Source organism: Tyto alba, unplaced genomic scaffold (genome assembly GCF_018691265.1).
Source record: "Tyto alba isolate M040663 unplaced genomic scaffold, T.alba_DEE_v4.0 Super-Scaffold_8, whole genome shotgun sequence".
Taxonomy (NCBI): Eukaryota; Metazoa; Chordata; class Aves; order Strigiformes; family Tytonidae; genus Tyto; species Tyto alba.
This window is the reverse complement of record NW_024881329.1, coordinates 14,668,581-14,695,536: the sequence shown is the minus strand read 5'-3', so window position 1 is coordinate 14,695,536 and position 26,956 is coordinate 14,668,581. Positions and strand designations below refer to the sequence as shown.

The window sequence follows — 26,956 nt, the reverse complement described above, 5'->3', positions numbered from 1 at the left end:
CTGGCCAAGGCTGAGCCCAGCAGTAATGGTTGTAGCACCTCTGGGATAATGTATTTAAGGAGGGGGGAAAAGTTACTATGGAAAGCAACTGCAGCTAGAGAAAGGAGTGAGAATATGTGACAGAAACAACTCTGCAGACACCGAGGTCAGTGAAGGAGGGGAGGAGGTGCTCCAGGCACCAGAGCAGAGATTCCCTGCAGCCCGTGGTGAAGCCCACGGGGAGGCAGGCTGTGCCCTGCACCCATGGGAGGGCCATGGTGGAGCAGATGGCCACCTGCAGCCCAAGGAGTACCCCATGCTGGAGCAGGTAGCTGCAGCTGGAGGAGGCTGTGACCCCATGAAAATCTCATGCTGGAGCAGGCTCCTGGCAGGACCTGTGACCCCATGCAAAGAGGACCCACGCTGGAGCAGGTTTGCCGGCAGGACTTGTGACCCCCATGGGAGGTACCTGTGCTGGAGCAGGCTGCTCTTGAAGGACTGCACCCTGTGGAAGGGATCCACACTGAAGCAGTTTGTGACAAGAATCCTCCCATTTGCAGTCCTCCCACTGGAGCAGGCTTTTATTTTTTACACAAAGCATTTTTTTTCTTTTTTCCATCCTCTTTTTTCTTTATATGTTTTGAAGTTTTGCAGTCTCAAAGTTTTTCAAGTAACTCTAGATCTGTCATTTACTGTAGCATTAGTGTAGGAGAGCTGGTTTTATCTAAGAGTCTCCCCAACAGGGTAGAAATTATTTTGTTTTATTTTTTGTGGTGGGTTTTTTTGCTTATTTGACTCTACAGTGAAGGAGAAACAGAAAAATGCTTCATAAACAATTATGATACTCTGACAGCTTTGTTATATTTTTACATTGACTAAAGCTTTTTTAGACATTTCTGGAAATTACTATTCTCTCTAGTACCTTACTGAATATATACATGGATTGTGGGTTAACTGAAAGCTAAAAACATGTGTGCTGAGTTGATGTATTTCAACATAAACATTGATCATTGGCCATTGTAGAGCAGTATTTTAGTGATTAGACCGATTAGACCTACACAGCTGAGAATTTGATCAACTGTTTTTAGCTCTTGGAAGATGAAAAATAAAATAAAAATAACTAAAAATGTTTAATGGAAGAATTAGCAGCACTTGAAAGTTCACTGATCTACACAAATGGGCATTTATTAATGGTGGAGAACATACGCTCGGAGAGGCGGGCTGTGGTTTGAATTCTGTTAAGAAGACATGTTTCTGTTAATTGATGTAAAAGCCTAAAGCTTCTAGAGCAATATGAACTGGATTTGTTGTTTGTTTGTTTGTTAGTTTTTTCTCTTATGGCTTCTTGCCTATACCCTCCCCCTCCCAAAGTCAAGCAGGCTAGTTGTGATGGTTGGCATTAGAGCCCATCCAAGAATGACAAGAGCAGGGAGAGCTGGCAGTTGTTTTTGACATAACAACCAAGTGAGTTGTTGTAGGCCAGGGAAGGCATGATGGGAAGTAAAAAATGAAGTAAACAGTAGCTTTCCCACAGTGCAGAGGGAAAGAGTTTGAGGCAGCCAAGCTTTTCTCTTGACATCTTGTGAAGCTACAGCCAAGTAAAGACTGTGTTTGAATTTAAAGATGGATACTTATAATACAAGCCAAACCAAAAGACTGTTTATCCATATAATTGCTTTTGGGGTATATTATATTAAAAATATCCTTTGACAGTACAAGTCTATCGCCAACATTCAAAGATACTATCTTGGTTTGGCTTGTGGCAATCACAAATAAAACAGATAGTGGAGGAAAACGTGGCAGAAAATAGTGTGGCTCTATAGACAAATATTATGTAAAAATGTTATGGAAGTTTAGGATCTTCCCTTATTCATGAAAGGCATATGGAGTTAAATCACTGTGTATTGTAGTATGCATTGGTGACATTAGGAATGACCAAGCTCAAGTTGGAAAAATTACAGAAGAGAGACTTTCTCTTTTAATAAGTGGTGGATACCAAATAGAGGAAGACACACCTGCTCATAGAGAAATCCAAAAACATAGTCAATGCTATTAGTGTCAAAGCTTCATTTCTGTAATTTTCTCTCAAGATATTTTTCTAAACCCAACATATTTCATTCTCCGTTCTTTAAAGAGTTTAAAATTAATTAAAATAAATTTTCAAGAAGTTCAAGTTAAGAAACAAAATGAGCATCCCAGAACACATACACATTGCTTTTGTTCTTTCTACCCCATTCTGGTATAGAAATATGATTCAATCCGTTGAATTTATAAGATAATTATCCATGTTAAAGATTCCGTTTTAATATATACTGCAGAAGAGGTAAATGGGACTACTAGTCTATTCAATATATCTACATAGCATACTTCAGTTGTTTTGTTGACATTAATGTCTAAAACTAGATGAATGTTAAGAAAAGTGCACACTTCTGAATATACTTTTAAAATACAGATTGCATGCTATGTCTCTCTGTGACATTTTTTTCAGACAGGTATAACAAATCCTTATTCAAGTGCAATGTTTAAATGCTATGTTTTAATCCTCATTCCTCCCCTTTTTACTGTATTGTCGCCATTACTTTATGGGACAGTGCTTTAGGTACATAAAATAATGCATCAACTGCTGAAAGATACAATAGCAAGTATTGTAAAATTTTGTATAAGAAATGTACACTTTTAATTCTAAATTTCTTTATTTTTATGTGGGTTTTTTGTTGTTAAAACCTTTTCTGACTTCATTTCAGACAAGATAGCATGTATCTCTAAGTGGAAGGTAATTTTTTTACAGAAAATATATGCTATAATTCAAAAGCTGTGTCCTTGAAAACAAAAATATTTAGCAGGTAAAAGTATGTTTCACACTAAGCGAAAATGTATTTCATAACTTTAAATTGCTTAAATAAAACATTATGTACTTTTGCAAAGTTGTGGGTTGGTTGTTTTTTTTTTTTTTTTTTTGAGCATTAGGTGTAGTCATAATGTCTAATTCTCTAAAACTTCCCACATAAAAATAAACTTTTCAATGTGAGTCTTTCTTTCAGCTTATATGTCCTATCTAGAGGCAAGAGTTTAGGTTTCATAGGCCTGTCTCTTCGTTTTACTGGCTTCAATTACAAGCTTTAGTAAAGCTAAGAGCTCATCACATCTGGGCATGAGACAAATCTGCAAAGTTGCTTAAGTATCCGGTTTCCTACTTTGTATACCTACTACTCAAAACCTTCTTCAGGTTTTTTACTACATTCATTTTTGTTGACTAGAAAGTAACATGTATATTAGGTTAAAACATTGTTTAAAATAAAATCTCTGAGTTTAGTGCTCTGACAATTAGAACAGGCTGTTTCCTACATTAAGAAATCCCTTCACAGATTTACTGAGGTTAATATCAATATAATACCAAGGGCTCATTTTGTGTAATCATTATGTAAGTAGTTAAATCGCAGAAAAAACAGCTCTTGGTAAATGTTCCAGCTTAATATTCCATCTCAGAAATATTTAGGCTACATAAGATAGTTGTGGTTATTTTTTTTTTCTCTACTACTTACTGTGGAGAATTTAACCGAACAACTTAATGAAAAATACTTTGTTGTTGCAGATGAGCTTTTATGAATATAAAATTCAGGAAATTCAAGATTGTGGTTCCCACAGCAACCATGACTTGTTTCTTGGCTTCTATTTAGGGTTTAGAATTACTGGGCTAAATACTGTTCCCAGTCCCCCTGACTTTTCCCATGTTGATGTGAAAGCTGATATGAGAACTTGGCTCAGGATTTGTGGGTAACTTTTTTGTCTGAATATGTTTCTATTTCCAATTTGCCCAAGATATAATTGTGTGGGAATAATTTTTAATCTTTAAAATATTTTTTCAAGACTAACCATTTTCCAACATTTCCTAAAACTTACATGGTTCAACGTTGTACAGACATTACCCCTCATTTTGCTCCTGCTGGGGATACATGGGAAGTAGTCATGGGGTTTTGATGGAGAATGTGCAAGGAAATTAAATGTATGTAAAAATCTCTTCTTTCTGATAGAGGGTGTAGAGTTACTCAGAGACTTGAGTTCTTCTAACTTGCCTGCAGTGATGATGGAGGGAATTTAGTCTGTGAGAGTGGGTCTTAGCAAGCTTTGAGGAAGGTCCTCAGTCACCTTGCGGATATCTTAGGACACTCTAAGTTGTCACAAAAACTTTTGTTGAGCAATTAAAAACAAATCCAATGAAAAGGAAAACACTTCCTCCATGGTGAACAGCTATCTTCTACCACCATCACATACACCTCCTAAAATGTCGTTCTGAAGTGGTCATTGCAATACCTTAATATGCAAATTTTAAAATATTGTATCTAATGGTGAGCAGCATGGTGTGTAGGGGAATCAGGCGTTTCAATTGCTTGTTTAAATTTAAAACATGAGATGTTGCTCTGGTGTCTAGAATGCACCTTCCTATTTGATAACATATTTTGAGTCTTGATAATTGTGACTCAAGCACAAAAGCATTTGACTATTTGCTTTATATTACTTTTTAAAAAAAAAAAAAAAAAAAAACCAAAACAAAAAACAAAGCAAAACAAAAAACAATACTGCTGTAAAGAATGTTTCAAGCTTTTTTGATTTGAATGGTATTAAAAAAAATAGTTCTTATAGGCTTTCTACTGAAAATAGAAGTCACTTCTAGTTTAAGACAAACATGATAACATTTCAAGTAAAAAACTTCTGCAGGAAAGGATAGAATATAAGTTACTGGGAAGTGGATACTTAAAAGGAATATTCAAATGTGGCTGTAAGAGTACTGCTAGTTTGTCTCCACTATAACCTAAAATGAGCCCTCTGTTTTTCCTTCAGACGTAGGAAAGGACAAAGACACATACACAGATGATTCAGAACATGGAAATTATGATGCTCGTACAGATCAGTCGTTGCTCATCCAAAACAAGCTTACCAGACAGAAAACAGAAACTCGGACTAAATCATCTTTAAAGGTAATGGACACAAAACTTTATTAAATTTTATCATTTCTCAGAATGTACTTAAGTATTTTTAAAATATAATTTTTAAAGTATTAGATAAGTTGCAGCTTAAATAAGTAGGCATCTCATGGTAAGAAATATAGGTGGTTCCCGTATTGCAATTTGATCTCTATAAGGAGTGGATGGAATTCTCTGTGCCAAAAGTGACCAAAATTACATAGAATGATTCGTATCAATTCATCTAAGAGGTAGTAGCCTTCTTTCAAAAAATATATTTTGGACAGAGTTTAGGGCATAGGATTCCCAGAATGGAGTGAAATTCCTGTCAGCTGGGAGGCCTCAAGAAATTATGAGAGTTTAGAAAAGTTAAGTTCATGTAGCAAATGATCAGTCTAGCGTGATCTAAAGTATAGGATTCTCCTTCTAATCAACATCCAAATGGTAGCTAGACACATTGAATGAAAGAGATATTTCACTTCTGTGAAATTCCTGTTAGAAGTATTTTCAGGAACCTCAAATAAAGCACAATGTTCATCACAATTCATTTTGTACAGCAGTTCATCCGCTATAATGCCAAAGAATTATGACAGATTTTCAGTTCAAAATTTGTATTTTTATGTTCTCGCTCTGGACTGGGAAACCCTTAATTCTCTTTTTCGTTAAGCATAATTCCTTGTAAATGCATGACAAATGACCTAACCTGAAGAAATACTGTATAATTTTCTTCTTCAAGAACTGGAAGTAGTGTATTCAGCAGCACAACTTTTTTACCAGCATTCTCTGATTTTTGGTATAAAGGCATGAATAATCCCATGCTACAAATCTGGAAATTATTAAATTGCTGTAAGGTTCTGTGTGTAGTCTTCGGTAGGCCGTTATACCTGTGGCACTTTGTGATGTTAGCCTTGAATTCTTGTTTCACAATAGTCCTGTAGCTGTTGCAAAGCTCGTTTTCTCAGTCACACTGATCATCATTACTACAGGATTCTCGAACACAGATAGCAGCTTGATGTGATCTCTGAGACTTCAGTTCATGGGATGCTTTTAGTAAAAATCTCTTATAATAATAGCGATCTAATAACTTTTAGGTAGGTTTACAGGTAACTGTATCTACAGATTGGAGATCTATGACATGAAAATGGAACTGTGGTAATGACAGATATTTTGTCTGTTTCTGCAAGGCTATCTGAATTAAGACAGAAATAATATCTGATGTTCTTGTTTGATTTTGTTGATAGGTAGACAAAGCATTTTATGTTAAATGTGGCCTAAAATACAGAAAAAATCATGCAGGATGTTCAGAATTTAGACTGTGTTATAAAACACTAAATATTTTTAATAATAGGTAAGGCCGCTATCAAAAATATCTAGTAACAGATTATGTCCATCTAGTAACAGGCATTTCATTGTGCTAAAGCAAAATATGTTTTGTATTTCCATTTAAAATATAAAATGATCACTTTGGTTTTCCACTTCTGTGTTTTGGTTTTGACCACTTTTGTGTTTTCTCCAAGCCCTGCATTCAGGGCTGATAAAGAATTTATAGGCATCCAGTAAGCTAACTTTCTTTCAAAGTTTAAAGAGCCTTGTATTTTTATTAAGTTTAAACAAAAATACACTTTTTATGTCTCAATCTTCATGTGCTCTGACCTACCGAACAAACAGCTTCAGAGTTTAAAATCAGTCTTGTGAAGCCATATCTGGCTTTTAGACTTAACTCCTTTTATCACAGCAATTACTTTGGAAACTTCCTTCTGCTTTTATAATGTTTTTGCAAATGAGGCAACCAAGCAGGATTCTCCTCCTGTTTACTGTTTGCCTGCCTCCACAGGAAAAGGACAGAGGGGATTTAGACTAGGCTTATAGTAGAAAAGAAGTTTACTATTTTGCCTTTAGATTATTGTACAAGTCTTTCTGGCAATTAGTGAAAGATGTCTAAGGGAAACTTGTTCCTAAAATGGATATAAAACCAGTAAAAGGAGGCTTCTAAATATCTTTGAGGTTCTTGGAAGCACAGAAGACTGCTCTACAGTTTTATAGCCGGTAAGTACTCTCATATATTTGGAAAAGAAAGTGATCTATCAGGATGAAAAATGTCTCTTCAGTCCGACCAAAGAATGAAAATGAGAAACACTGCATTAGCAAAGTGTAGAAGGATAAAAGAGTGTTCTTATTCTCTGCTTGTTAATGATTCTAATTTAGTTTTGTTTTGGAAGGGTTGTTTTACACCTGAGAGACTCAAGGAAAAATGGCAAAAAATTATTAGTGCTTTTTCCTATTACCTGTCTCAGTGATCTACCTGAATACTTCAACAATAATGAACTTGTCTTGTCAACACGGTGAAAGCCAGTACACTTTTTTTCAAGAATTGTGTAGTGTTTCAGCTCACATACATGATGTGTCACTTTCCATAAATCTGATTTGTATTGCTGCAGTTATAAAGCTTTAGAAACATCGGATAATTTTGATACAGCATTTGGATGTCAACATTTTTCTTGACAGTCATCTACTTTTTCTCATTTCCTTGATTATGATTTATAACTCATAATCTCCTTTAATATAGGCTGGTATCATTTTGGAATCCACAGATTTTGTACTGAAAAACTGTAAGTTGTTCAGACCCATAAAAAATCTGTCTTCATTATCCATCTCTGTTGTCTTTTCATCACCTGCTGCTGTTGAGATTGTGTAGAAAGTATGACTTGATGTATGTGATTCTGTCAAGGGAACTTGCACAGAAGAATGGTGCCAAGAAGTGGCTGCTGAGCAAAGTATGGAATGAGTAGTATCTGTCACTGCAAGGGACATGTAGGAAATAAGAAGGTCTCCAAGTGAGATGTTGATATTAGAAATGCTCTAGTTGCACTAAGAAAGGAAAGCAGGCTTAAACAGACTTACCACTTAAATGAAAGGCAACATTTGTTCAGAAAAGCAGCAAAGTGATTAACAGTGAATTCTTTTATGTACCACTTACTATCACGTGTTGTGGCAAAATAGGAATATTTGGGAAATTACACCTTAATTTCCTTTCATTCACTAGATTACTGTTACTCTGTTTGATCTGATGAATTTTTTTATCAGATGAATTTTTTATCTAGGTAATGTATTTTGTTATCTGTCAAGGTAAAGAAAGGATTTTTAGAACAAAATTCACGTATTATCACTGGATTCAAGAACTGTAAAGAAATGCTGCCTATACAATAGCCTAGTGTGCTGTCTTTTTCTGGTATCCAGTGTTATCCACTGTAATACTGCATGTCCAGACTAGTTTTGTGTTGGATAGGATCTGAAACGATTTTTCTCTTTTGGCCTCCGGAAATGTTATATAACTTCTAAGGAATTTTAAATAAGATCTTAAATAAGCAATTGTCCAAAACATATAGAAGATTGTATCTAATGAGCTGGACATACTGCTGAAAATTCATGTTAAGTTGAACAAAACTCAGTATGTTCAGTGTAGATTATTACAGTGATTATAAAAGGATAGGCCTACCCATGAAAACCTGAAATATGTTGTTTAGGCAATTTACTGGAATATTTGTGATTTTGAAAGTATCTATTCTTCTCTCTCTGCAAAACAAATATTTCACTTACAGAATTTCATGGTGGTTTTGAAAAATTGAATAAATTAAATGTAATATCTGCTGAATAAAAATGTTCTTCAATCCTGATACTTTATTTTTCATACTTCTGCAGGAATTATTTTCTGTTTTCATTTTTCCTGTTTAAGTCCGTGACTTTCAGTGTTGCACAGATTTGTGCTATATGTTCTAACCCTGTCAATTTGTCTCCAGTTTCACATATATTATTTCACTCATCCTGCTCCTACATTCAGTGGAAATCAGGCATGCGTGCTGAAAGAGAAGGTTTGACAATAAAAATGTTTTAACATATAAATAAGGACAAGATATTGTCAGCTGACAACAGTATACTGAAAAGGAGAATAGGAAAGGGAGCCTGGTAGATAAGGAGTAGTCCATAAATGCAGTCTAACAACAGAAAAGTAAATAAAGTTGAAAAGGAATGATAACTGATAAAATCATTATCCCAGAATAGAATGACATGGTAAAGTGCAACAAAAGTTAACTTCATGTTTATTCTTCTAGAGCATGGTTCTCATCTGCTGCAAGGTTTTGTTTAAAAAGAAAAGAAAAGAAAACAAAAAACCTATCAAAACAAAAAAGCTCAGAAAATATTTTAGGAAATGCAGGAAAAGTAATAATTTTATCATGAAGTTAGAAGTTTTAAAAAATAAACATGTAAAGAAAATTTTTCAGTGGTCATGTCAGTATGCTTCTTATTCAAGCCTTACTATTAGACTTAAAGAGCGAATAGAAGTGGTTAAGTACTAAAATGGGAAGCTTCTTCCTGTCTCCAAACATACTCCACTGCTGCTTCCTCATACAGTAACATTGAACAGACTTCCTTTCAAAATTCTGAATAAGATCACCTAAACCTAATACTTTCCTGAAGCAAAATGTATTTTTCATATTATGTACAAATGTATTTTTCATGCTTACTCTGTAAGTCTCAATAGAACAAAAAGGGAAAAAAATGTCATCTGTGAAGAAGCTAAAATAATAAGTCTCTAGTCTACTCCTAAAAAGTTAAACTGCAGTTTTATTAGGAAGATCAGGTATTTCTGGAAGTCTTCCTTTCTGTTCAGAAAACAGCTAGGTTCTGCACAGTACAGTGGAGTATACACAGAAATACATTAACATGGGTAATTACAGCAGCCTGTCATGATAATGAGGCTGTGTTGTCTTTGATGCCCAAGATAGTTTGGATATATTTGCATATGCAAATATGCCCCCAGTTTTCTTTCCTAGATTATTATGCTCATGGTTATTTGCAAAAGGAAGAAAAATCAAAACAGCATACATGTAACATCAATCGATCTATATTTTTGGAGTTAAGTAATTGAAACGAATATAATAAAAGTATTTGTGGCTTATCTATTCTAAAAGTCTGCAAATTCAAAAAGATGATTGCTAACTTACTTGTGTGCTTAGAAAATTTCTTATAAAGTACACCTTAAAGTATTCTTAATCAGAGTAAGAATAAGATTTTTTACATTTTAAAATGTAAAAAATTAGTCTAGTAATATTTTAAAATATTTTCACAGCTAATTCCATGTAACTTAATAAATCTGTAAACTTGTTGGACTCCCAGGTTTGGTTTTTAAACATTCTGAAACAAAGCAAGCATTAAATAGGAATCTCACTTTTTTTTTTATGGAAATAAGCCCAGTTCAGTTAACATCAGAAATGTATTGATTTCCAGAAAATACTTAAAGAGCTGAGTCATGGGCTCTGAATGTAGACACTAACCACTGCAGTGGTGGCATTATTCAGTGGGAATATTACTGAAGATAATAATGCAAAGTTCATGGTCATGATATTAGGGAGAAGTAGTAATTAAAATAAAATAGATGGTTTTTATGAATCAGCCAGTAATCACTCCGCTTTATAGCATCTTATGAAGTTGTAAGAGCAATAATAAATTACATTGGCAGGAAGTTTTCTTTTATGAGACATATAACCATTCTACTCAGAGTTAGGAATTGGAAAGCTATTCAAGTAGATTTTGCAGTTTTAGGTAGTTATCATGCCGAAGAATTCCACACTTTACCTCTTTGTGATGGATAGGATCTGCAACAATTTCTCTTTCAGACTTCTGTCAAAATTCCTGCCCTAGTTCCTGAAATTGTTTCCATGGCTACTTCTGTGATTTAATAACCCTGAATTCATCCATTATTCTCTAAAACATCTCCTAAAAAACAAGACATGAAGAGGTACAGGAAACTGGTTTTCCTTGCCCCACCTATGATTACCAGAGCGTATTGCATTGTAAGCTTTTTTTTCCCCTCTTACTCCTCCATTCCAACCTGTTTTTCCTTCCAAGTCTACAAAGTGATTTTATATATATACACACAGACACACACACATATGTGTATATATATATATATATATCTAGGACAGTCCATGCAGTCTTGTTTGGGCTCTAAGACTCCATTCCAATAAGCTTTATGGTGGTGTTTACAAAAGTTTTATGTGGCAGCAGTAGGTCAGCAAACATGTTGTTGTTGTTTCCATGAGGAAGCAAATACACTTCAAAGTCTCTTTACTCATCTTTCTTTCTTCCTCCAATGTTTTCTGGTTCTACAACTTTTCCCTACATCTTTGTCTCTAAAAAATGTTCCTGGTGAGCTGGTGCTATTATGGGGTGGTGATGCACATTTAGTTGTCAGAACTCACAAGCTGTCTTAGGGAGAAAATGAATTTTGTTCTAAACATCATAACCATGAAATAAAAATATTCGGGGGTGGGGGTGAGGGTGGTGGTGGTGTAGAAATTTAGCAAATTTTGGGTGCAGGTTGTAAAAGAGGAGCCTTGAGACCCAGCTGTGCACACCCATCTAGCTTTTGGAGCTCAGATACTAGTCTGTTGGTATATTTACTTTTCTTTAAATAATTTTACAAATCTAAATCCAAATAACACCACCCACACGGAGGAAAGTTGAACTTCATCCTATCTACTGTAGAGGCAAAATAAACATATCATGCTGTGGGGGCTTAATTCTTCTGCACTGTATCACACTTATGTAAGTGAAATGCTCTTGTTGATTATGGCTGAGAATTGGTCTTCTCTGTAGGTTCATATAAATGTGAAAACTTCTTTATATTCTTTTTACTAAGTAAACAACAGGCCTTTAATGTCAGAAATTGAAATACAGACTCTTCACTGCCTGAGCTACACCCCAGTGTAAAAGTCATTTCTCCCTGTATGGGTACCTTGGGTCAAAATAACCAGCTCCAGGCTGAGCCCAGTGTGCTCTGTCCATGCTGCCAGACTAACACTTGTGTGGTGCTTTTAGTGTTGTTTTGTTTATAGCAATTGATTGTAAGGTTAATAGATTAAACTAATTTTTAGATATATTCTAAAGCAACTTAGAAAGTGCATTAGCAGCAAACTACTAACAGATGATGTTAAGCAGTTGTCAGCCTCTGTGTTTATGTGTACCTATGTATAAAATAGGTAGAAAACGTGCTCATTTTCATTGTCATTGCTGGTGAATTTCAGGAAACTGTAAAGCAAATCATAAACTGTAATTATTAAGGGTCTTGTTCCCTTCTTTTTATTCAGCATTTATATGCTAGATAATTGTAATGAAAATCTTATACATGAAACAAACAGGTTAGACAGTTTCTCTCATGTCAGACTTGACTTACTGGATGTTGATAGTAAGGTAGAATAAGTTCATTTATTAAAGTAAACACATGTATAATCTATTAATGCAGCTTTTCCGAGGCTAATTTCACATTAAAGTACTTTGAATTTTTCCCTGAATAAAAATTTCCTTATCACTATTCCAACCAGAGTCAATGATAGCATGCATTTAAGTAGGCACTGAGTTGATGAATCAAATAGTTAGAAGCAAAGCTTCACAGGTTGAGATCTCAGTTGTCTGTACTACTTCATTGTATAAAACAATACTGACATAATTTAAGAGTCCTCAAGCAGCTTTTAAATTAATCTCCTAAAATAATTAGCACAATACAAACTGCTAAAGGCTATTTCCAAAAATTGGTCAGTGGTCAGATGAGTAGTAATTGAAGTTGAAAGGTTAAGGTGAGAAAGTGGAACTTGACTGAAGGGTGTCCCTTTGTACTGTGAAGGCGATTGTTGTAAGAGGTTAGCTTTTTGCCTTGGTTTGAATACCGTTAAGTGTGGTTGAGCATTAAAATCTGACTTCAGTCTACAAAAGAGTCTATATTATTACTATAATAAAAATACTATAATGTACTATTGCAATGTATAGTGTATGCATAATAACATGATAATATATTTATCATTAACATACTACTATTTTCTCTATATAAATATTTTATATTAATAAGTCGTGTCTGACTGTAGATAATTGTGAAGTTTAGTATGAAAGTCTGTTGTAAGAGGAGGACATGTATGTTTGGCCAAAGAAGATTTGATTGCTTTAGAAGTATAGTAATTTTGCATTTATATAATATACTTTAGGGGTACAGTTGATTTTAAGGCGATATTAGAGTCACACAGGTTCATTAATTGTATTAAAGTAATTTTAAGGACCTACATAGCTTAAGAACCACATTTATTTTTTTGTAGAATTATAGCAATGAAGGGTCAAATAAAGCTAGCTTGGCCTGAATTCAATACAAAGAAGAGCAAGTGGCTCTCCCAAAGCTCAGCTGTGGAAATCCTTATCAAAGGTGTAGTGGATTCTGAAAGATTACATGGATATGAGAGAAGCTGGGTGAAGTTATGGAAGAGGAATTCCATGGAAACTAACCACATATATAGAAACCTGAATGGAAATTGGCTGAGTACTGGGATGGTGGGAAATACCGCGTTTTCGAGTACATCTTCTCTCCTAGACAGATTTCTTTCTGTAGATTTTATGTATAAGCAAATTAGAGACAGCCTTTCATAGTGGTTTGAAGGTATTTGAGGTTTTGCTATTGCAAGTATTTGGACAAGTCAATCGGAATATGCTCCCATACATATGGATGTAATGCATCTTACTTCAAACATACTTGTTCTGGACAGTTTGGGTTAAAATGAGTGCTGTATTCTCCAGAAGATGATGATAGTTTCTCAGTTTACCTTTTCAAATTTCAAAGTCTTTGTAGTCTGACACCAGTTGATACAGTCACTGTCTATTCTGAATCATGCAAAACACAGAATGCAAAAACAGCTTGCAGCAGCAGCAGCATGTAAAGCAGGGTTTTCCATATCAAGGTCAGAGAATCTCTTGTGTTTGCAAGCATGGTGGAAAGGAACCAGACAAGATTTTAAACATTGGTAGCATAGCATTGAAAAAGCACTTCAACTAGTATATCCAGGAAAACATTTCAATCAATAGTGTTTCTTTTTTAATTTTTTAGATTTATTTCTCCCTTGGAAGGAATACAAGTATGTTTGTTCTATAAAATTTGTCCAGGTACAAATCTGAGAAACTTGGTTTCATTTACTTGCCTTTAAAAGTAAGGTTTAACAGAAGTTCATATTGATGTGTACCATACAATAATTTTAAGGGTTTTGCACAGCTGAAAGAAATCGCTGCAATATGGGTTTTGTGGAGCTATTTTGTTTTGTAGAGCTATTTCATTTAGTTTTGTTCTAATTAGTTTGAAATCCTGAGCAACTGATGCATATGAACTGCCTGTTTTTGTGACTTCTTTACATATTCATCCTACAGATATGTGGGCATTTCCATGTTTTAAGAAATGCGGTGTTATATGCAGTTCGTGATGGGGCTCTTCATCTTTCTGGATGCCATATTTAGTGTGTTTTTATTTTATCTCCTCCAGACTGATGCCATGGCATCATCAGGACTCTTCTTCAAAGATGGCAAAAAGCGCATTGATTACATCTTGGTCTACAAAAAGTCAAGTCCACAAGTAGAAAAGAGAAGCACGTTTGAGAAGAATTTGAGAGCAGAAGGGTTAATGTTAGAACGAGAGGTGAGTCTTGTAGTTTATATGGCATAAAAACTGTATAATACATGCATAATTGCTTCACTGAATTTGTAAAAGATTCCTGACGATCTTACAAGACTTTCCAGTCAGGCTATTCCCACCGATTTTTAAAAACCATTAAATAAATAATAAATATTGTTTGATAGTGTATATAACATGTTTTGGGGATGCATGCTTGTGTACACACACACACACACATACGTTCTACACAGATGTAGTGCAATATAGAGGGAAAACTTTCAGCTTCTTATGCTTGCAGAAGAAAATAAGCTTCAGCAACTCATGTTGTTGCTTTAATATATAACATCTATGTCTTTCAGCAGAATGCATGATATTAAACGTGTCTCTGTTTTCAAGGGGTTAAGATTGTCAGTGTCAAGTTGATCCATCTTTACTAATGACAGTATTTATATAAAAATGAAGGAAAACAGAGCCAGGAAAGCAGTATTGGATTTTTGCTGTTTCATGAATTACTTATAAAATATGCATATATTTAGTCTTTCCTAAGTAAGCCCCTATATTTCGTGTGTCTTTTATTCTTATTTATACTCTTCAGCTCATTGGAATTACCTTACATATTCTGTGTTAAAGCAATGAGCTTCTAACTGTGTTGAAGTCCTTCCAAGTTCTGGCTGACATGTAGCATGTTGAATGTTCATAAATAACTAACTTGTCAGTGGATTAAAATTTGGTTTTAAGGCCTTTAAAAATTGCTACAGTCTAGGACTAAAAATATCTGAGTTTGTTCAGATTTCAGTAAATATCCCGCTCTCAGCTGGTGTCAATACAGAAGTAATGAGACTTGATAAAAAGAAATGTATTTGTAAGATCATAGCTCTAGATATCAAGTGTTTTAAATTGTCTTCCAGTAGTATTTCTTTATCCACTTCTTTTGAGAAAAATAAAATCTGAGAACTAGCATTATTGGACTGTGAAATGACTTTATGGAACTGGTAGGTAGAATTGTGAACATTTTAAATTTTATTAACCCTTTAACTAAATTTTCTTTTTCCTTTACTTACCAAACATTGCATTACTCAAATTTTTTTGGAAGTTTTAATAAGACTCAGCTCTGTCAAAATATATACTTATGAAAACTCAATCAAATAGATCTGGCAGAAGGGCATGGAACTGAAGTGTTCATAGGAAAAGAAATATATAGGAACCTGTAATGCTGAAACTCATGTACAAATAAATTAGTGATGAAAAACATTTGTGTAGAGCATTCCTTGTAATTTTACAGAAAATGTCAATTCTTACAGAGATCACATTTATAAGTTTGTAGCAGACATTGCAATTACTTAACCATTGCCGGGAGTTACCATTTTGGCAGAGAGGAACCTGCAGCCTTCTCTCAGCTGTTCTTACTTCTCTAACAGCTGAGCACTCTTCTCCTTATGGGAGATGCACAGAAGGGTCTTCAAACTGATCATCTAAGATGACTTTGAGGGGATTTAAAATTAATTCATGTCAGAAACCATGTCAAAAACTAATCCGTGTCAAAAAATGCTGCATAAAATTTTCTCTACTTCTGCTGTGTTCATGAGCAAATACCTGTTCTACAGATTCCTTTTGACAGTTAATAATTTACTCAGATTACAGGCCTTGGGAGAAAAAAAAAAAAGTTAGTACTTTTCCTTTGTCTAACTGAGAGCACTTACTTTGTTTTCAGACTTGCGTGGCCACTTTAGGCCTAAAAGCAGAATTTGACCCTGAGGAATGCTTTTAGAATGGTGAATGCCACAGAGGTTTGAATTATTAATATGTATTTGTTTGTTACTGCTCTTTACAGCCAGCTGTTACAAACAGTGATATCATGTTTGTTAAAATTCACTGTCCATGGGAAACATTGTGCAAATATGCAGAAAGAATGAACATCAGGATGCCTTTCAGGTATTGTGGAAACTATTTTAAGAAACTTATAATTTATTGCTTAATATTAAAAGTTCATTACTTGCCTTAACTCTAAAATGCAGTCTCCTGCATTGTGGCCAGGCATACTTATATTTAATTTAGTGAGGTGGTAGGGAGAGAGGACTGGAGAGACAAATAATAGGCACTGTTCTTCTCACATATACCTGTTGTACTTGTTTTCAAACTTACTTTCCAAGTCAAATTGAGCATATGTCTTTAGAAAATACCATTAGTAATTCATACATTGTTTTAGGTGTCCTTGGCAGAGTTTCAGATGTTCTCCATCTGAGCTCACGTATTCTCCATGCTTTTAGGGTATTTTTGAAGTCTTACCCAAAGGGAAGAGAAATGACAGAAATAGTTGGTGTCTCCTGTGTCTCCAATGTAACACATATTGGCATACATCGAATAAGATGAGATACCTTTATTTATTGGTCCTCTAGCTTTCGTTTGGCAGAATAATGAACTGAACTGACTTCCTCGTCCATGTGCTAAACAAGTTCTGTCATATGTTTTTGCAATACATATTTGTTATACATTTTTAGGACAAGTTAATATCTCCTGCAGTAATACATAAGTTTTTAAAGGAGAAAATGTCCCTTTTCAAAGCGATTAATAATTGTCCTTCCAGAGAGAGAAGAGCAAGTAGTGTGCTGTAAACCTCATCAGGAATTAAAGTGGTAACTAGATGCCAAAGCTGTGTGACTCACAGAAAATACCTTTACAGCACTCCTTTCCCACTTGAATTGCCAAGTGCTCTATCTGTCATGTCCCTGCTGATTTCAGCTATTGCAGTGTGGCTCTCTTGCATTGGTCCTCAGCCAGAAACAGTCACCGTGAAGCATCCTTTGCTCAAAACTTGCTTCACGTACCCAGTTCTGCACTGAGTTTCTACATCATCCTATTAAGCCTTCAAAGTCTTTTCCATAAAAAAATGTTTTCTGTAACAGTCATTTTCCATATGTTTGAGAATATTATTATAGTGCCATTTGAGCTTCTCTAGTTTGAGTAATACTTGTTAACATTTTAAATATAGAAATGTTTGCATATGTGTATACACACATATAAACAATGTAAATTCTAATTAAAACATAGTTCGTTCTTGCTTTTGATACTTGAAGTCACAAAATTAAGTTAGGGTCTATCAGTGGTTTGGATTCTTCATCATTTTAGTAACTTCACAGATCAGTAGTGCTCTTCAGAAAAAAAAAAAAAATATGGCCCTGTCTTTTGCAATGCTGCTTTATTTGGTAGGCATTCAAAATCATGTTTGTTTATTATATTATTAACTGACATGTAAATATATTCTCCTTTTTTTATTTTTTCCAAAGCATCTGGTCCATGTTTCTGTAGACCAAATCACATATATTTGGTAACAAAAAAGCACACTGTCCACCTCTACCTTCATAATAGAACTATAGGAAATAGTAAATTGATCACCATTTCTTTATCTTTAAAAATATTTTAATAGGAATTTAAACTAAACCTGTGTGAAGAATTCAAGCAGGCTATTTCTTTGATTTCTGTACTTTTTAAAAAATAGAAGTGAACACAATTTTATCGAGAGCATGAAGTGGATGTAGCAGAATAGAACAAAAGTCTGTCTTGCTCTGTCAGCAGCCAGTCTAAAATGTCCAATACGGAAGCCAAGCAAACCTAGAGTCTTGCAGAAGTAGAAAGGATTTAGGTAAATTTTAAGTAGAAGATGAACTATGCAAGGAGCAAATCCCAAAGCCACTGGTGCTGAACTTCACTGTCCCCAAATAAGTGCCATGGTAAAATGTGGATACCCCAAGAAATTGGCAAGATTGAGGCTTTTGTGTGGTTGAAATGTAACATGAAATGATAGGAGGAGGCCAGAAAAAACCCTGAAACTAGATGTGCAAAATATTATATTGCATTAAATATGTCTCTAGATGGTTTCAGAGTAACTGTTCTCGGAAGACTTTACTGGGAATTTCTGGTCTTGTTTCTCTAAGTGTCTATGAGCAGTGAAGGGTGGAGAGAAAAGAACTGTTAACATAAAAAAATTGTTTGTTGTAGTTGGTACTCCTAGATTTTTAAAACTGTGTATTGTTCTTCACTTGGATGCAAAACGTCAAGGGAAGGTGATGGTATACCACTTCAGAGAATGAAGACAGTATCTAATGGCATTAACGGCTTACAATATTTAATGCATAGAATGCATAAAGCATTTAATAGCATGGAAGCCCTGCTGATTCTTCTAAAATTAGTTTTATGAAACAAACACTAAGAAGGATCACAGGCAATAAATACTAGCATGACACCATTGAACCTTGTCTGATGGGTGTCTTAAGAATTAATTACTGATTAGATATTATTATCATTAGCTTTATAAATGTAAAATTTAATTTGACTCAGGAACAAATTTTTAACTTTAAAATGTGAAATTACAGCATTTTAATGACTTATTCTATTTCAGTTGCCTTTTTTAAGTGTTTTTCACCTTTCCACCTATGAAAATGTGTGCTTTAAAATGTCCAGTGTTCTTTTATAATGTGCATGTCCTTTTCAACTGTCTCCTACTTGATTATTCTCAGCTGATTTTTGCTGTTCTTTCAGGAAAAAATGTTATTACACTGACTGGAGGAGCAAAACCATGGGCAGGTTGGTGGGTGATGTGTAGCTTCTAATTTTGTCAGATAGTCACCCTGTTAGAGAAAATCCATTCGCAGTTGTAAATTTATCCAGGAAACTTGGAAAATTAGATTATTTTCCTGAAAACTCAAAATATGTTAGCTCGAAGTGTTAAGATATTCATCTGTAACAAGTTGCAGTACTTTAAAGCTTTGCCAGTTCTCATTTTAGAAATGCAAAGATGTTTATGCCAGGAAAAAAAAAGGCCTTATCCTGGCAGCAAAGATTTAATACTGGAGCTATCTCTACTGTTATGTCTGCTGTTACCAAGGCATATTTCTTTAGCATGAAAGATACTTCTGAGTATGTCTCAGGCTCTGGTAATCAGCTATTTCCTTAGACATGCAAACGTAATTTGTCTCATGTGTCTCCTGGTGATCAGGACTAAACCAATGTCGCACACCAAAAGCTGCTTTCAATTTTTATTTGCTAGCCAACAGAGTAACTTGTAGACTGTAATGAAAGCTGTTTAAATCTCTGGAAGGCAAACACACATGAACCTCACCTGCAGCCGTTGCTGCTCCCCCCCACAGCCAGGAGGAGGGTACAGGAGGCCACAGCAGCAGGTGAGAGAAGCCTGGGGGAGCTGGGGAGCGAGAACAGGGGGCACTGAGAGCTGCAATCACTCCCCATTGCTCTAGTCAGACATAATGATGTCTTGTAAATCCTCATTGCCTCCAGAAAAGATACGGAAATTTATACATGAGGGAAAGAGTTTTCTATCATGGATTTTCTCGAGAAGGATCTTGAGATGAGATTACATCTGATTTAGGTTCTCCTGTTGTCACTTTAAATGAAGAGCTCTCCTTATTTCTCAGGAACAATTTAAGTAGTCTCATGATACCAGCTTGCAAGATGATCAGCTAACAAAAATAGGCAAAGCAACGTTGAACAGTAAAGTGAGAAAACTTTAAACACATAAGCAGATAAAATATATTGAAATAAAACAATCAAGAACATAAATTTACAACTGCGTTTTTTCCTCTTCCCAGTCATTCACGTTTGCTCTATTTTAGTGTGCATTATGAAAAATGTAAGTGACGTGCTTTGTAATGCAAAGGCAAAATCAACAAGCTTTAGTGCAAAATTGTCTCATTTCATCTGTAATCCATCTGTTGACTCCTAGATACTAAATAAATTTATTTTCCTCATTTAGAAGGACAGATGTCTGAAACATGCAACTGAAGTTGCACAGTACCTGTGGACCAAGTAATAAACACTTTTCATGCCAAATCGATTTTTTGATTCAAGACAAATGCTTTTACCTGTGATTTAATTTGTGAGAATTTGAGGATTATTATTTTTCTGAATATTTTTTCTGGCACTTGATCTAATCCAGTGCACAAAAGAATAGTGTGAAAAAAAGAAAAAGATGCTACATCTGAAAATGAAAGATAAATCTAAATTTGCTGACATACACATCTCATTATTTTAACTTCTACTACTGCCATTGTTTCTTTGCATCTTACAACTTTTCAAACTTAACTGCTATGTATGATCTATGAAATCTCTGATGAATATTTCTGAGGTAAGTGGAGTTTACAAGAGCTATGGTGAAGAACTATATTAAAATCCTTGTATATCAAAGGTAAAATGTTAAGACTGTAGAGTTGCTATAATTCAAGACTATGAGGTAACACTGGTATATTAGACAGTGCTGTGACATGTACACTTCTCTGGATTTATTAACATGGATATATGGTACAGGCATTCCTGTAAATGTCTTCTTAGAAGTCTGAAAAGGATTTTTAGGAGCATGAATGGAAGGACAGAAGGTAAATGTAATGCTTACTGGTATACTACCATTTTTATGTGTGATATCTATGTGGTATCTCTCTATTTCTTTATTTATGTACCTTAAAAAAAAACCCTTGACATTGTACTTAACCCTATGAAGCATCAATTCTATTTATAGGGCCACCCTATAAAAATAACTTTATCATACTCCTTAAGAGCAGTATTTGGAAAGACTTCAACAAATCTTTCCCAATGAAAGCAAGTTGCTAGAAGTGGGGTATGCAACTAAATAATGTAGTTATCAGAAATTGTCTGAACTCTTAGATTTAAGATTGAATAATGTAATGAATTAGTCTTGTATCTGCCATATCAGACACATCGATTTCATGATGGTTAAGAATGACATTAAGGAAAATAAAATGAAAAGATAGTTGCCTTAGTGTGCAGTTTCACTCCACCCACTAAAATGTTGGAATAAAATTATATTTCTAAGGACAGAGAACCAAAAATCACTTCGTTTAGCAGCTGAGCTGCAATAAGCTTGCTTTGCAAAGTGATTTTTAAAACTTTTTGGATTTCAATCCGCACACTGAAATGAATTCCTTAATATCATTCCATTGAAGAAATATAGTGTCATTTTTTTCCTTTTTTGGTGACGATTATGTCCATATATTGAACCAGTCAACCATAACATGTTTCCTATTACAAAGCATAGAAAAATACAGCACCCATGTAATTTAGCGACATATGGTTGACAATTCTGGGAAGTGTTGAGAGGTGAAAACACTGAGCAAACTACTGGGTGGTGGTTGCTGTCAAAAATACCTAACATGACCAGTGTCAGTTCCTTAATTCTGCTATCTCATTCCATGAGTCTGATCAGATAACTCCAAACTCACTGATACTGTGTTCCTTTGCATTGCAGTCTGATGAGTAAATGTAATCTTCAAAGATTTTTAGACTAACTAGTTCTTCAAAAAAGAACAGCCAATCAAATAGAATGGAACAGTACAGTTGAGCACAGAAGTTGAGCAAAGCTGAAATTACAGGCAACTGCAGAAAACATTAAATTTTACATGTAGAAATAAAATGCATATGTTTTTCAGAATAATATCCCATAGTCCAAGGTGCATAAAGTTACAGTGGCACTAGCTGGAATGGTTTCAGTAGGAGCATACCTGAAGTAGCAGTCCATATCTTGGCAGCACTGTTCCACTGGGACATTTTTATCTCATTGCATGAACCTGTGGCTTTACCAGACCAGCTCTGTCAGCTTTTACTCTTATTAAGTAGACTTAATTGAATAGGTTAAGTCAGGAATCAGATTAAGCTGCTCCTTTTGACCTAGAAAGCCACTCTGAGTAAAAATGTTAATTAAATTTTTATCACTTTGAATGAAAGCTCCATGGAACTTCAGTTTCTTCTTCAACTGTAAAGTAATGTAAGCCAAGAAAAGAGGTCTCTCTTGCTGGATTATTTTTGTACATGGAGGGGATGTACTTTTCAGTTGAAATAATCTGTGCTATCTGAAGGCACGAAGTTTTGGAGTGATCATAAGCCATGTAATGAAAAAGCAATCACACCTTAGATAAGTAGCCTTTTTGCCTCAGAAGAGACATTGCAAATGTAATGTGGACATAATTTTTAATTTATTCCAATGCTGTTTTTCATTACTTTGCATGTAAAAAGGAGCAGACATGAGTTTTAAACAAGAGCTAATTTCTTTAAGATAATAATTATCTACTGTTTTTTAGATTTTTGGAGGGGAAAATGATCAAGACTTCTCACATAACTGAGTTTAACAGAATTTCATAATAACAAAATCTGAAATCAGATACATTGTTTTTTCTGTTCTTCCTGATGCATCTGCATATTTTTCTCATTAAAGAAAAGCCTGAGGTTTGACTCTCAAAAAAATCAGCATGTGTACAACAGAAAAAAAGATGAAGAAAATAGTGAAAACTGTACTTACAAACACTGTGTATAACTTTGCACTGAGAGACCTTCCACTGGAACTAGAACATATAATCAACTCACACAGTGAGGTATTATTTGAGTAAAGGAGACACTTAAGGGATTCTCCTGCCTGGGAACTGTATTCTCTATTTCAACTTTATGAACAGTTATATTCTTTGGCTCATAATGCTTAGTGTCAAATAACATATTGTCCCTCAAGTGCAGTACTAGCTACATACCAAGTGTGCACCAGTACCTTGGCAATATATAGCAAGGTGAAAATTTTGAGAATTTTAAATCTAAATGTAAAATTCTGATCCCACATTTGACTTAGATTTCTGTCTGACACTGTCAAATGTGGTTAGAACTTTATAAGAGGTATATTTTCACAAAGGTTGCTTTGCTGTCTCAGAGAAACTTACTTTGTTATCACTTACTACTCTTAATTATGATGTGGGTAGGTGTGATTCTGCTTAGCACATGCAATTAAGTGTTCACCTCAGATAAAAAAAAAACAATACTTGCCTTTACACTTTTTGTGGATGTGAGATATATATGCTTTATATACCATGCATACATATTCACTGAGTAAGGCCCAAATCCTGCTAAAAAAAATATTACTTATGGAATGTTTTTCTAAAATTTAGACTTTTCCTGAATCCCTGATATGCTTATAGTGTCATAAGGTATCACTCATTTGATGATACCTGCACCCATATTTCATTACAGTTGAATATGAAAAAAATATAGGCCAACAAGGAGTGCAAAATTGAAGGGTTAAGGAGGTAACTTCTGGCATTTCCTTGAAATTTAACTGCACTTTAATAGATTTACCACTGTATTAACCATGTCGTGAGACACTATTTAAGCAAGTTTCCAATAGAGCAAGCCCTTTATTTTAGCAGTATGTAATCTATTTAAGGATACAAAAATTATGTCTGTGTTTTATAATGTCAGTTTTTAGGAAGCTGCAGGAAGCCATACCTAGGGGTTTTTTGTCTAAATACTGCATAACTGTATTTGCAAAATTTATCCTTTACTTGATGTTTAGGCATACTGTTTTGTAAAGGAGTATCAGCCCTTGGATTTTGAGGGAAATTTTGCAAGGGAAGGCTTTACTGAAATTAGAAAACCATAAATATTTGATCCTGAGCAGTCTTGTATTTATTTTCATGTGTTATGAATTTTAGTGTCTGAGTTACCAGGCAAGGGAGAGAGGAGGTGTTACGGTTGCCTTGGCCAGTGGGGCTAGAGAAAGTAACTAGATATGTTCTTAAGTATAAGCATCCACAGTTCTGACAGATGAACTGCCTTGGAAAATTATTTTCTCCAGACTCAATACTACAGTCCCATCTCAAACCATAATTCCACTCATTTTAGGATGAGCTGTGCTTGAGTAAAGTGCGCAAGATAGATCACAAATAAATACTGTTAATTTTGTTCTTTAAGTCCTTATTTTCTTTTAGTTACTGTGAAAATTTCCTGCTTTCATTTCATTTCCAATATGATGTCACTAAACATGCAATGTTGGAGATGGAAATAACAAGCAGGTGAGAGTGTGTAAATTTCATTTCTTATTGTCTCAGTTTGCAGAGGAATATGAGAGAGCTGAAAAGTTGGTTGCCCAGAAATCCAATGAAGCTTGATAAGGAGGCCCTACCTGACCTGGAAGAAACAGATTGCTACACAGCACCCTTTAGCCGTGCACGCATACACCAGTAAGTGCTGGAACTGGAAAGGCAGCACCAGAGACCACAAGGGTTTTTTATTTTCTCACTTATTCTAAGCAAGCACCATAGAGGCAGCCATTAACAGATGGTCGCTGGCAAATAACCAATATCATATTTGATATTTTCTATGCATTTTATCTTAAAAGCCAAAAACTACTCTGATACTTGCTATTTGATGGTCACTCAGTAGTACAGGCAGAAATTTGACTGAAAAATTAGCACTGCCTTTTTGGTTTAGAAGTTTTTCTTTCCATTACATTACAAAATGCAAATACCTGCTCAAGTTTGCTTTGCTTAATTACATATTTTACTTAGGCAAAACCTGAGACAGCTGTTGAAATTAGGAACACCTGGAGGCAAGCTAAAACCAGTGATGATTTTTTAGTTTCTTATCAGATCTGCATTTTTAAAATGCTTTTGTCTCTGAAAATATAAATATATATATGCACCAAATAAAAACTGTATGTGTTCAAAACAGCATGTTGATGGTGATGTAGTTAAACTGTGCCATAATTTTTTTAGGACCCAAAAAGTTAGGTTTTAAAATTCTGGCTGTTTCTTTATTTTTAAAGTATTTTGTGATAATTCTTCTAAGAGAGAAAAGTTCATTAAAGTAGAAGTATAAATTAGGCTAAATAGGAATTTTTTCTTCTCAGTAAAGATGCTATATGCTAGTGGACTGACTTTACCCTGGAAAGACAGAGTAATTGCATTATAATATCAAAAGTTTTCTTTCAGTAATTTACTATATTGCATTGGATCAATCACCTGCTTCTGATGTTATTTCTCAACCAGCTCAGCTGACCTTATCAGCCATAATAGTGTCACTTTTGGCACAGCTGAGTAGGCAAAAGCTCCTGCATGTCAGATTTCTGGCATCCAGAATCCAGAGCCATCTGGGAAAGAATGATTTATTTGGCTCCATCCTATGATTCTCTAAGGGAAAATGGTTGTGGATCTGCTACACAAGTGCATGGAGATTGATGATATTTTTTTTTTTTTTCCCAAAAAGTCATTCTGGTAGTTCCATGATATAGACATCTGCCAACTCTTAAGTAACTTGAATTTCAGAAAGACCACTGATTCTGAAGATTTTTTTTTAATTAATTATATCCAGAACAGAAATGACCTAGATAGTAGGATATTTTAGAATTTAGTTTTAGTTGCTCTGTTTTCCCAACAACAATCTGTGATGATCATAAATGTATTGGACCTGAGAAGATGCTCTGGGGATGTAAGATCTTATATCTTGTGCAATAACAAAGGAGGGTAAAGATCCAATAAATCGCTGTAAAGAGAGAATACTTAAGCAGATATGTCTCAACACCCATGCATTCCTTTGAATATTAAGACATTCATTATTTTAATAGTTTTACGATAAACAACAAAGACAGCTTCTTCAGCAATTCCACAAGAAGTAGAATCGTGCATCACATGCTACAGAGAACTAAGTATGAAGATGGGAAATCCAAAATGGGTGAGAAGGCTGTATTTTTTTTCTAACCTGAACCTATAAAAATTTTATATCTTTACTTGCTGGAAAAAGTATCAATTGAACAAATTCAATTAATTTTGCCTTTAACTGAAATGTTTTTATTCACTCAGTAACAGAGTTGAAGGAATGTTGCATCAATTATTTTCTTAAATAATTCAGTGAAAGTTGGCAATCTTTTTCACTTAATTACTTGTTCCTTAGAATAAATGGGTGAGATTATGGTAACTTGACATGATCAAGAGGCACAGCAGCGACAACATATACCTCAGAAAACCATTGAGTGTTTTCAAGGACTGGTCCTAGTAGTTCTGCTACTATCCAGCAGTTCCAGTCCAGCAGAATCCATGTGAGCTATGCTTAACTTATTTGAGGTCTTCGTGCAGCTCAGAGACAGTTGCCCTGAAAACTAAATTCAGTTTATATCAACAGTCCTATTAAAATGTTATTTTTTAGAAGATCTAACTATTAATTTTCATTTGCACAAACAGGGGATGTGTGTATGATTTCCTTTTTTCTTTGATGGAATTAAGAATTAAATATATATAAACATGTTAAAACTTATGAAGATGATAGAAAATACAGAAAGTTGTTGCTTGGCTTTCTGAAGAAAAGCAGTAGTGTCGTGGTTTGGGCCTGGTTGGCAGCCAACCTCAACTCAGCAGCTCTCTCTCCCTTCTCTTCCGGCAATAAGAAGGGACAGAGAGCCAGGCTTGGGGTTCAAGATAGGACTAGGATGGGGAAAAATCCCCCTTTATGATCACGAGAAAAAGGCAGACTTGTTAGGGGAAGGAAAAAAAGAACATATATTTATTGCAGACACTAACAACACATAACAGAGTAGGACAGTGAGAAGCATTGCCACATCTTGAGAACACCTTCCCCCCACCCCTCCCTTCTTCCTGGGCTCAGCTCTGCTCCCGATATCTCTACCTCCTCCCCCAGTGGCGCAGGGGCAGGGAATGGGGGGTGCAGTCAGTGTGGCCGCTTCTCTTATCTTCGGTGAGGGGAG

General features: G+C 34.9%; 1 protein-coding gene across 3 annotated transcripts in view; it reads left to right on the top strand.

Annotated features, from left to right (window-relative positions):
* ANO3 (anoctamin 3) overlaps positions 1 to 26,956 on the top strand; it is a 137,649-nt gene that overhangs the window by 56,421 nt on the left and 54,272 nt on the right. For all 3 annotated transcript variants that reach the window (XR_004409131.2, XM_033006938.2, XM_033006936.2), the window contains exons 4-9: positions 4,819 to 4,955; positions 14,290 to 14,442; positions 16,250 to 16,350; positions 18,955 to 18,999; positions 24,309 to 24,440; positions 25,823 to 25,929. Coding sequence is in view for 2 of the 3 variants with exons in the window: in XM_033006938.2 (XP_032862829.2) it covers positions 4,819 to 4,955; positions 14,290 to 14,442; positions 16,250 to 16,350; positions 18,955 to 18,999; positions 24,309 to 24,440; positions 25,823 to 25,929 (675 nt within the window). In the remaining variant the exon portion in view is untranslated. The remainder of the gene's footprint in view (positions 1 to 4,818; positions 4,956 to 14,289; positions 14,443 to 16,249; positions 16,351 to 18,954; positions 19,000 to 24,308; positions 24,441 to 25,822; positions 25,930 to 26,956) is intronic.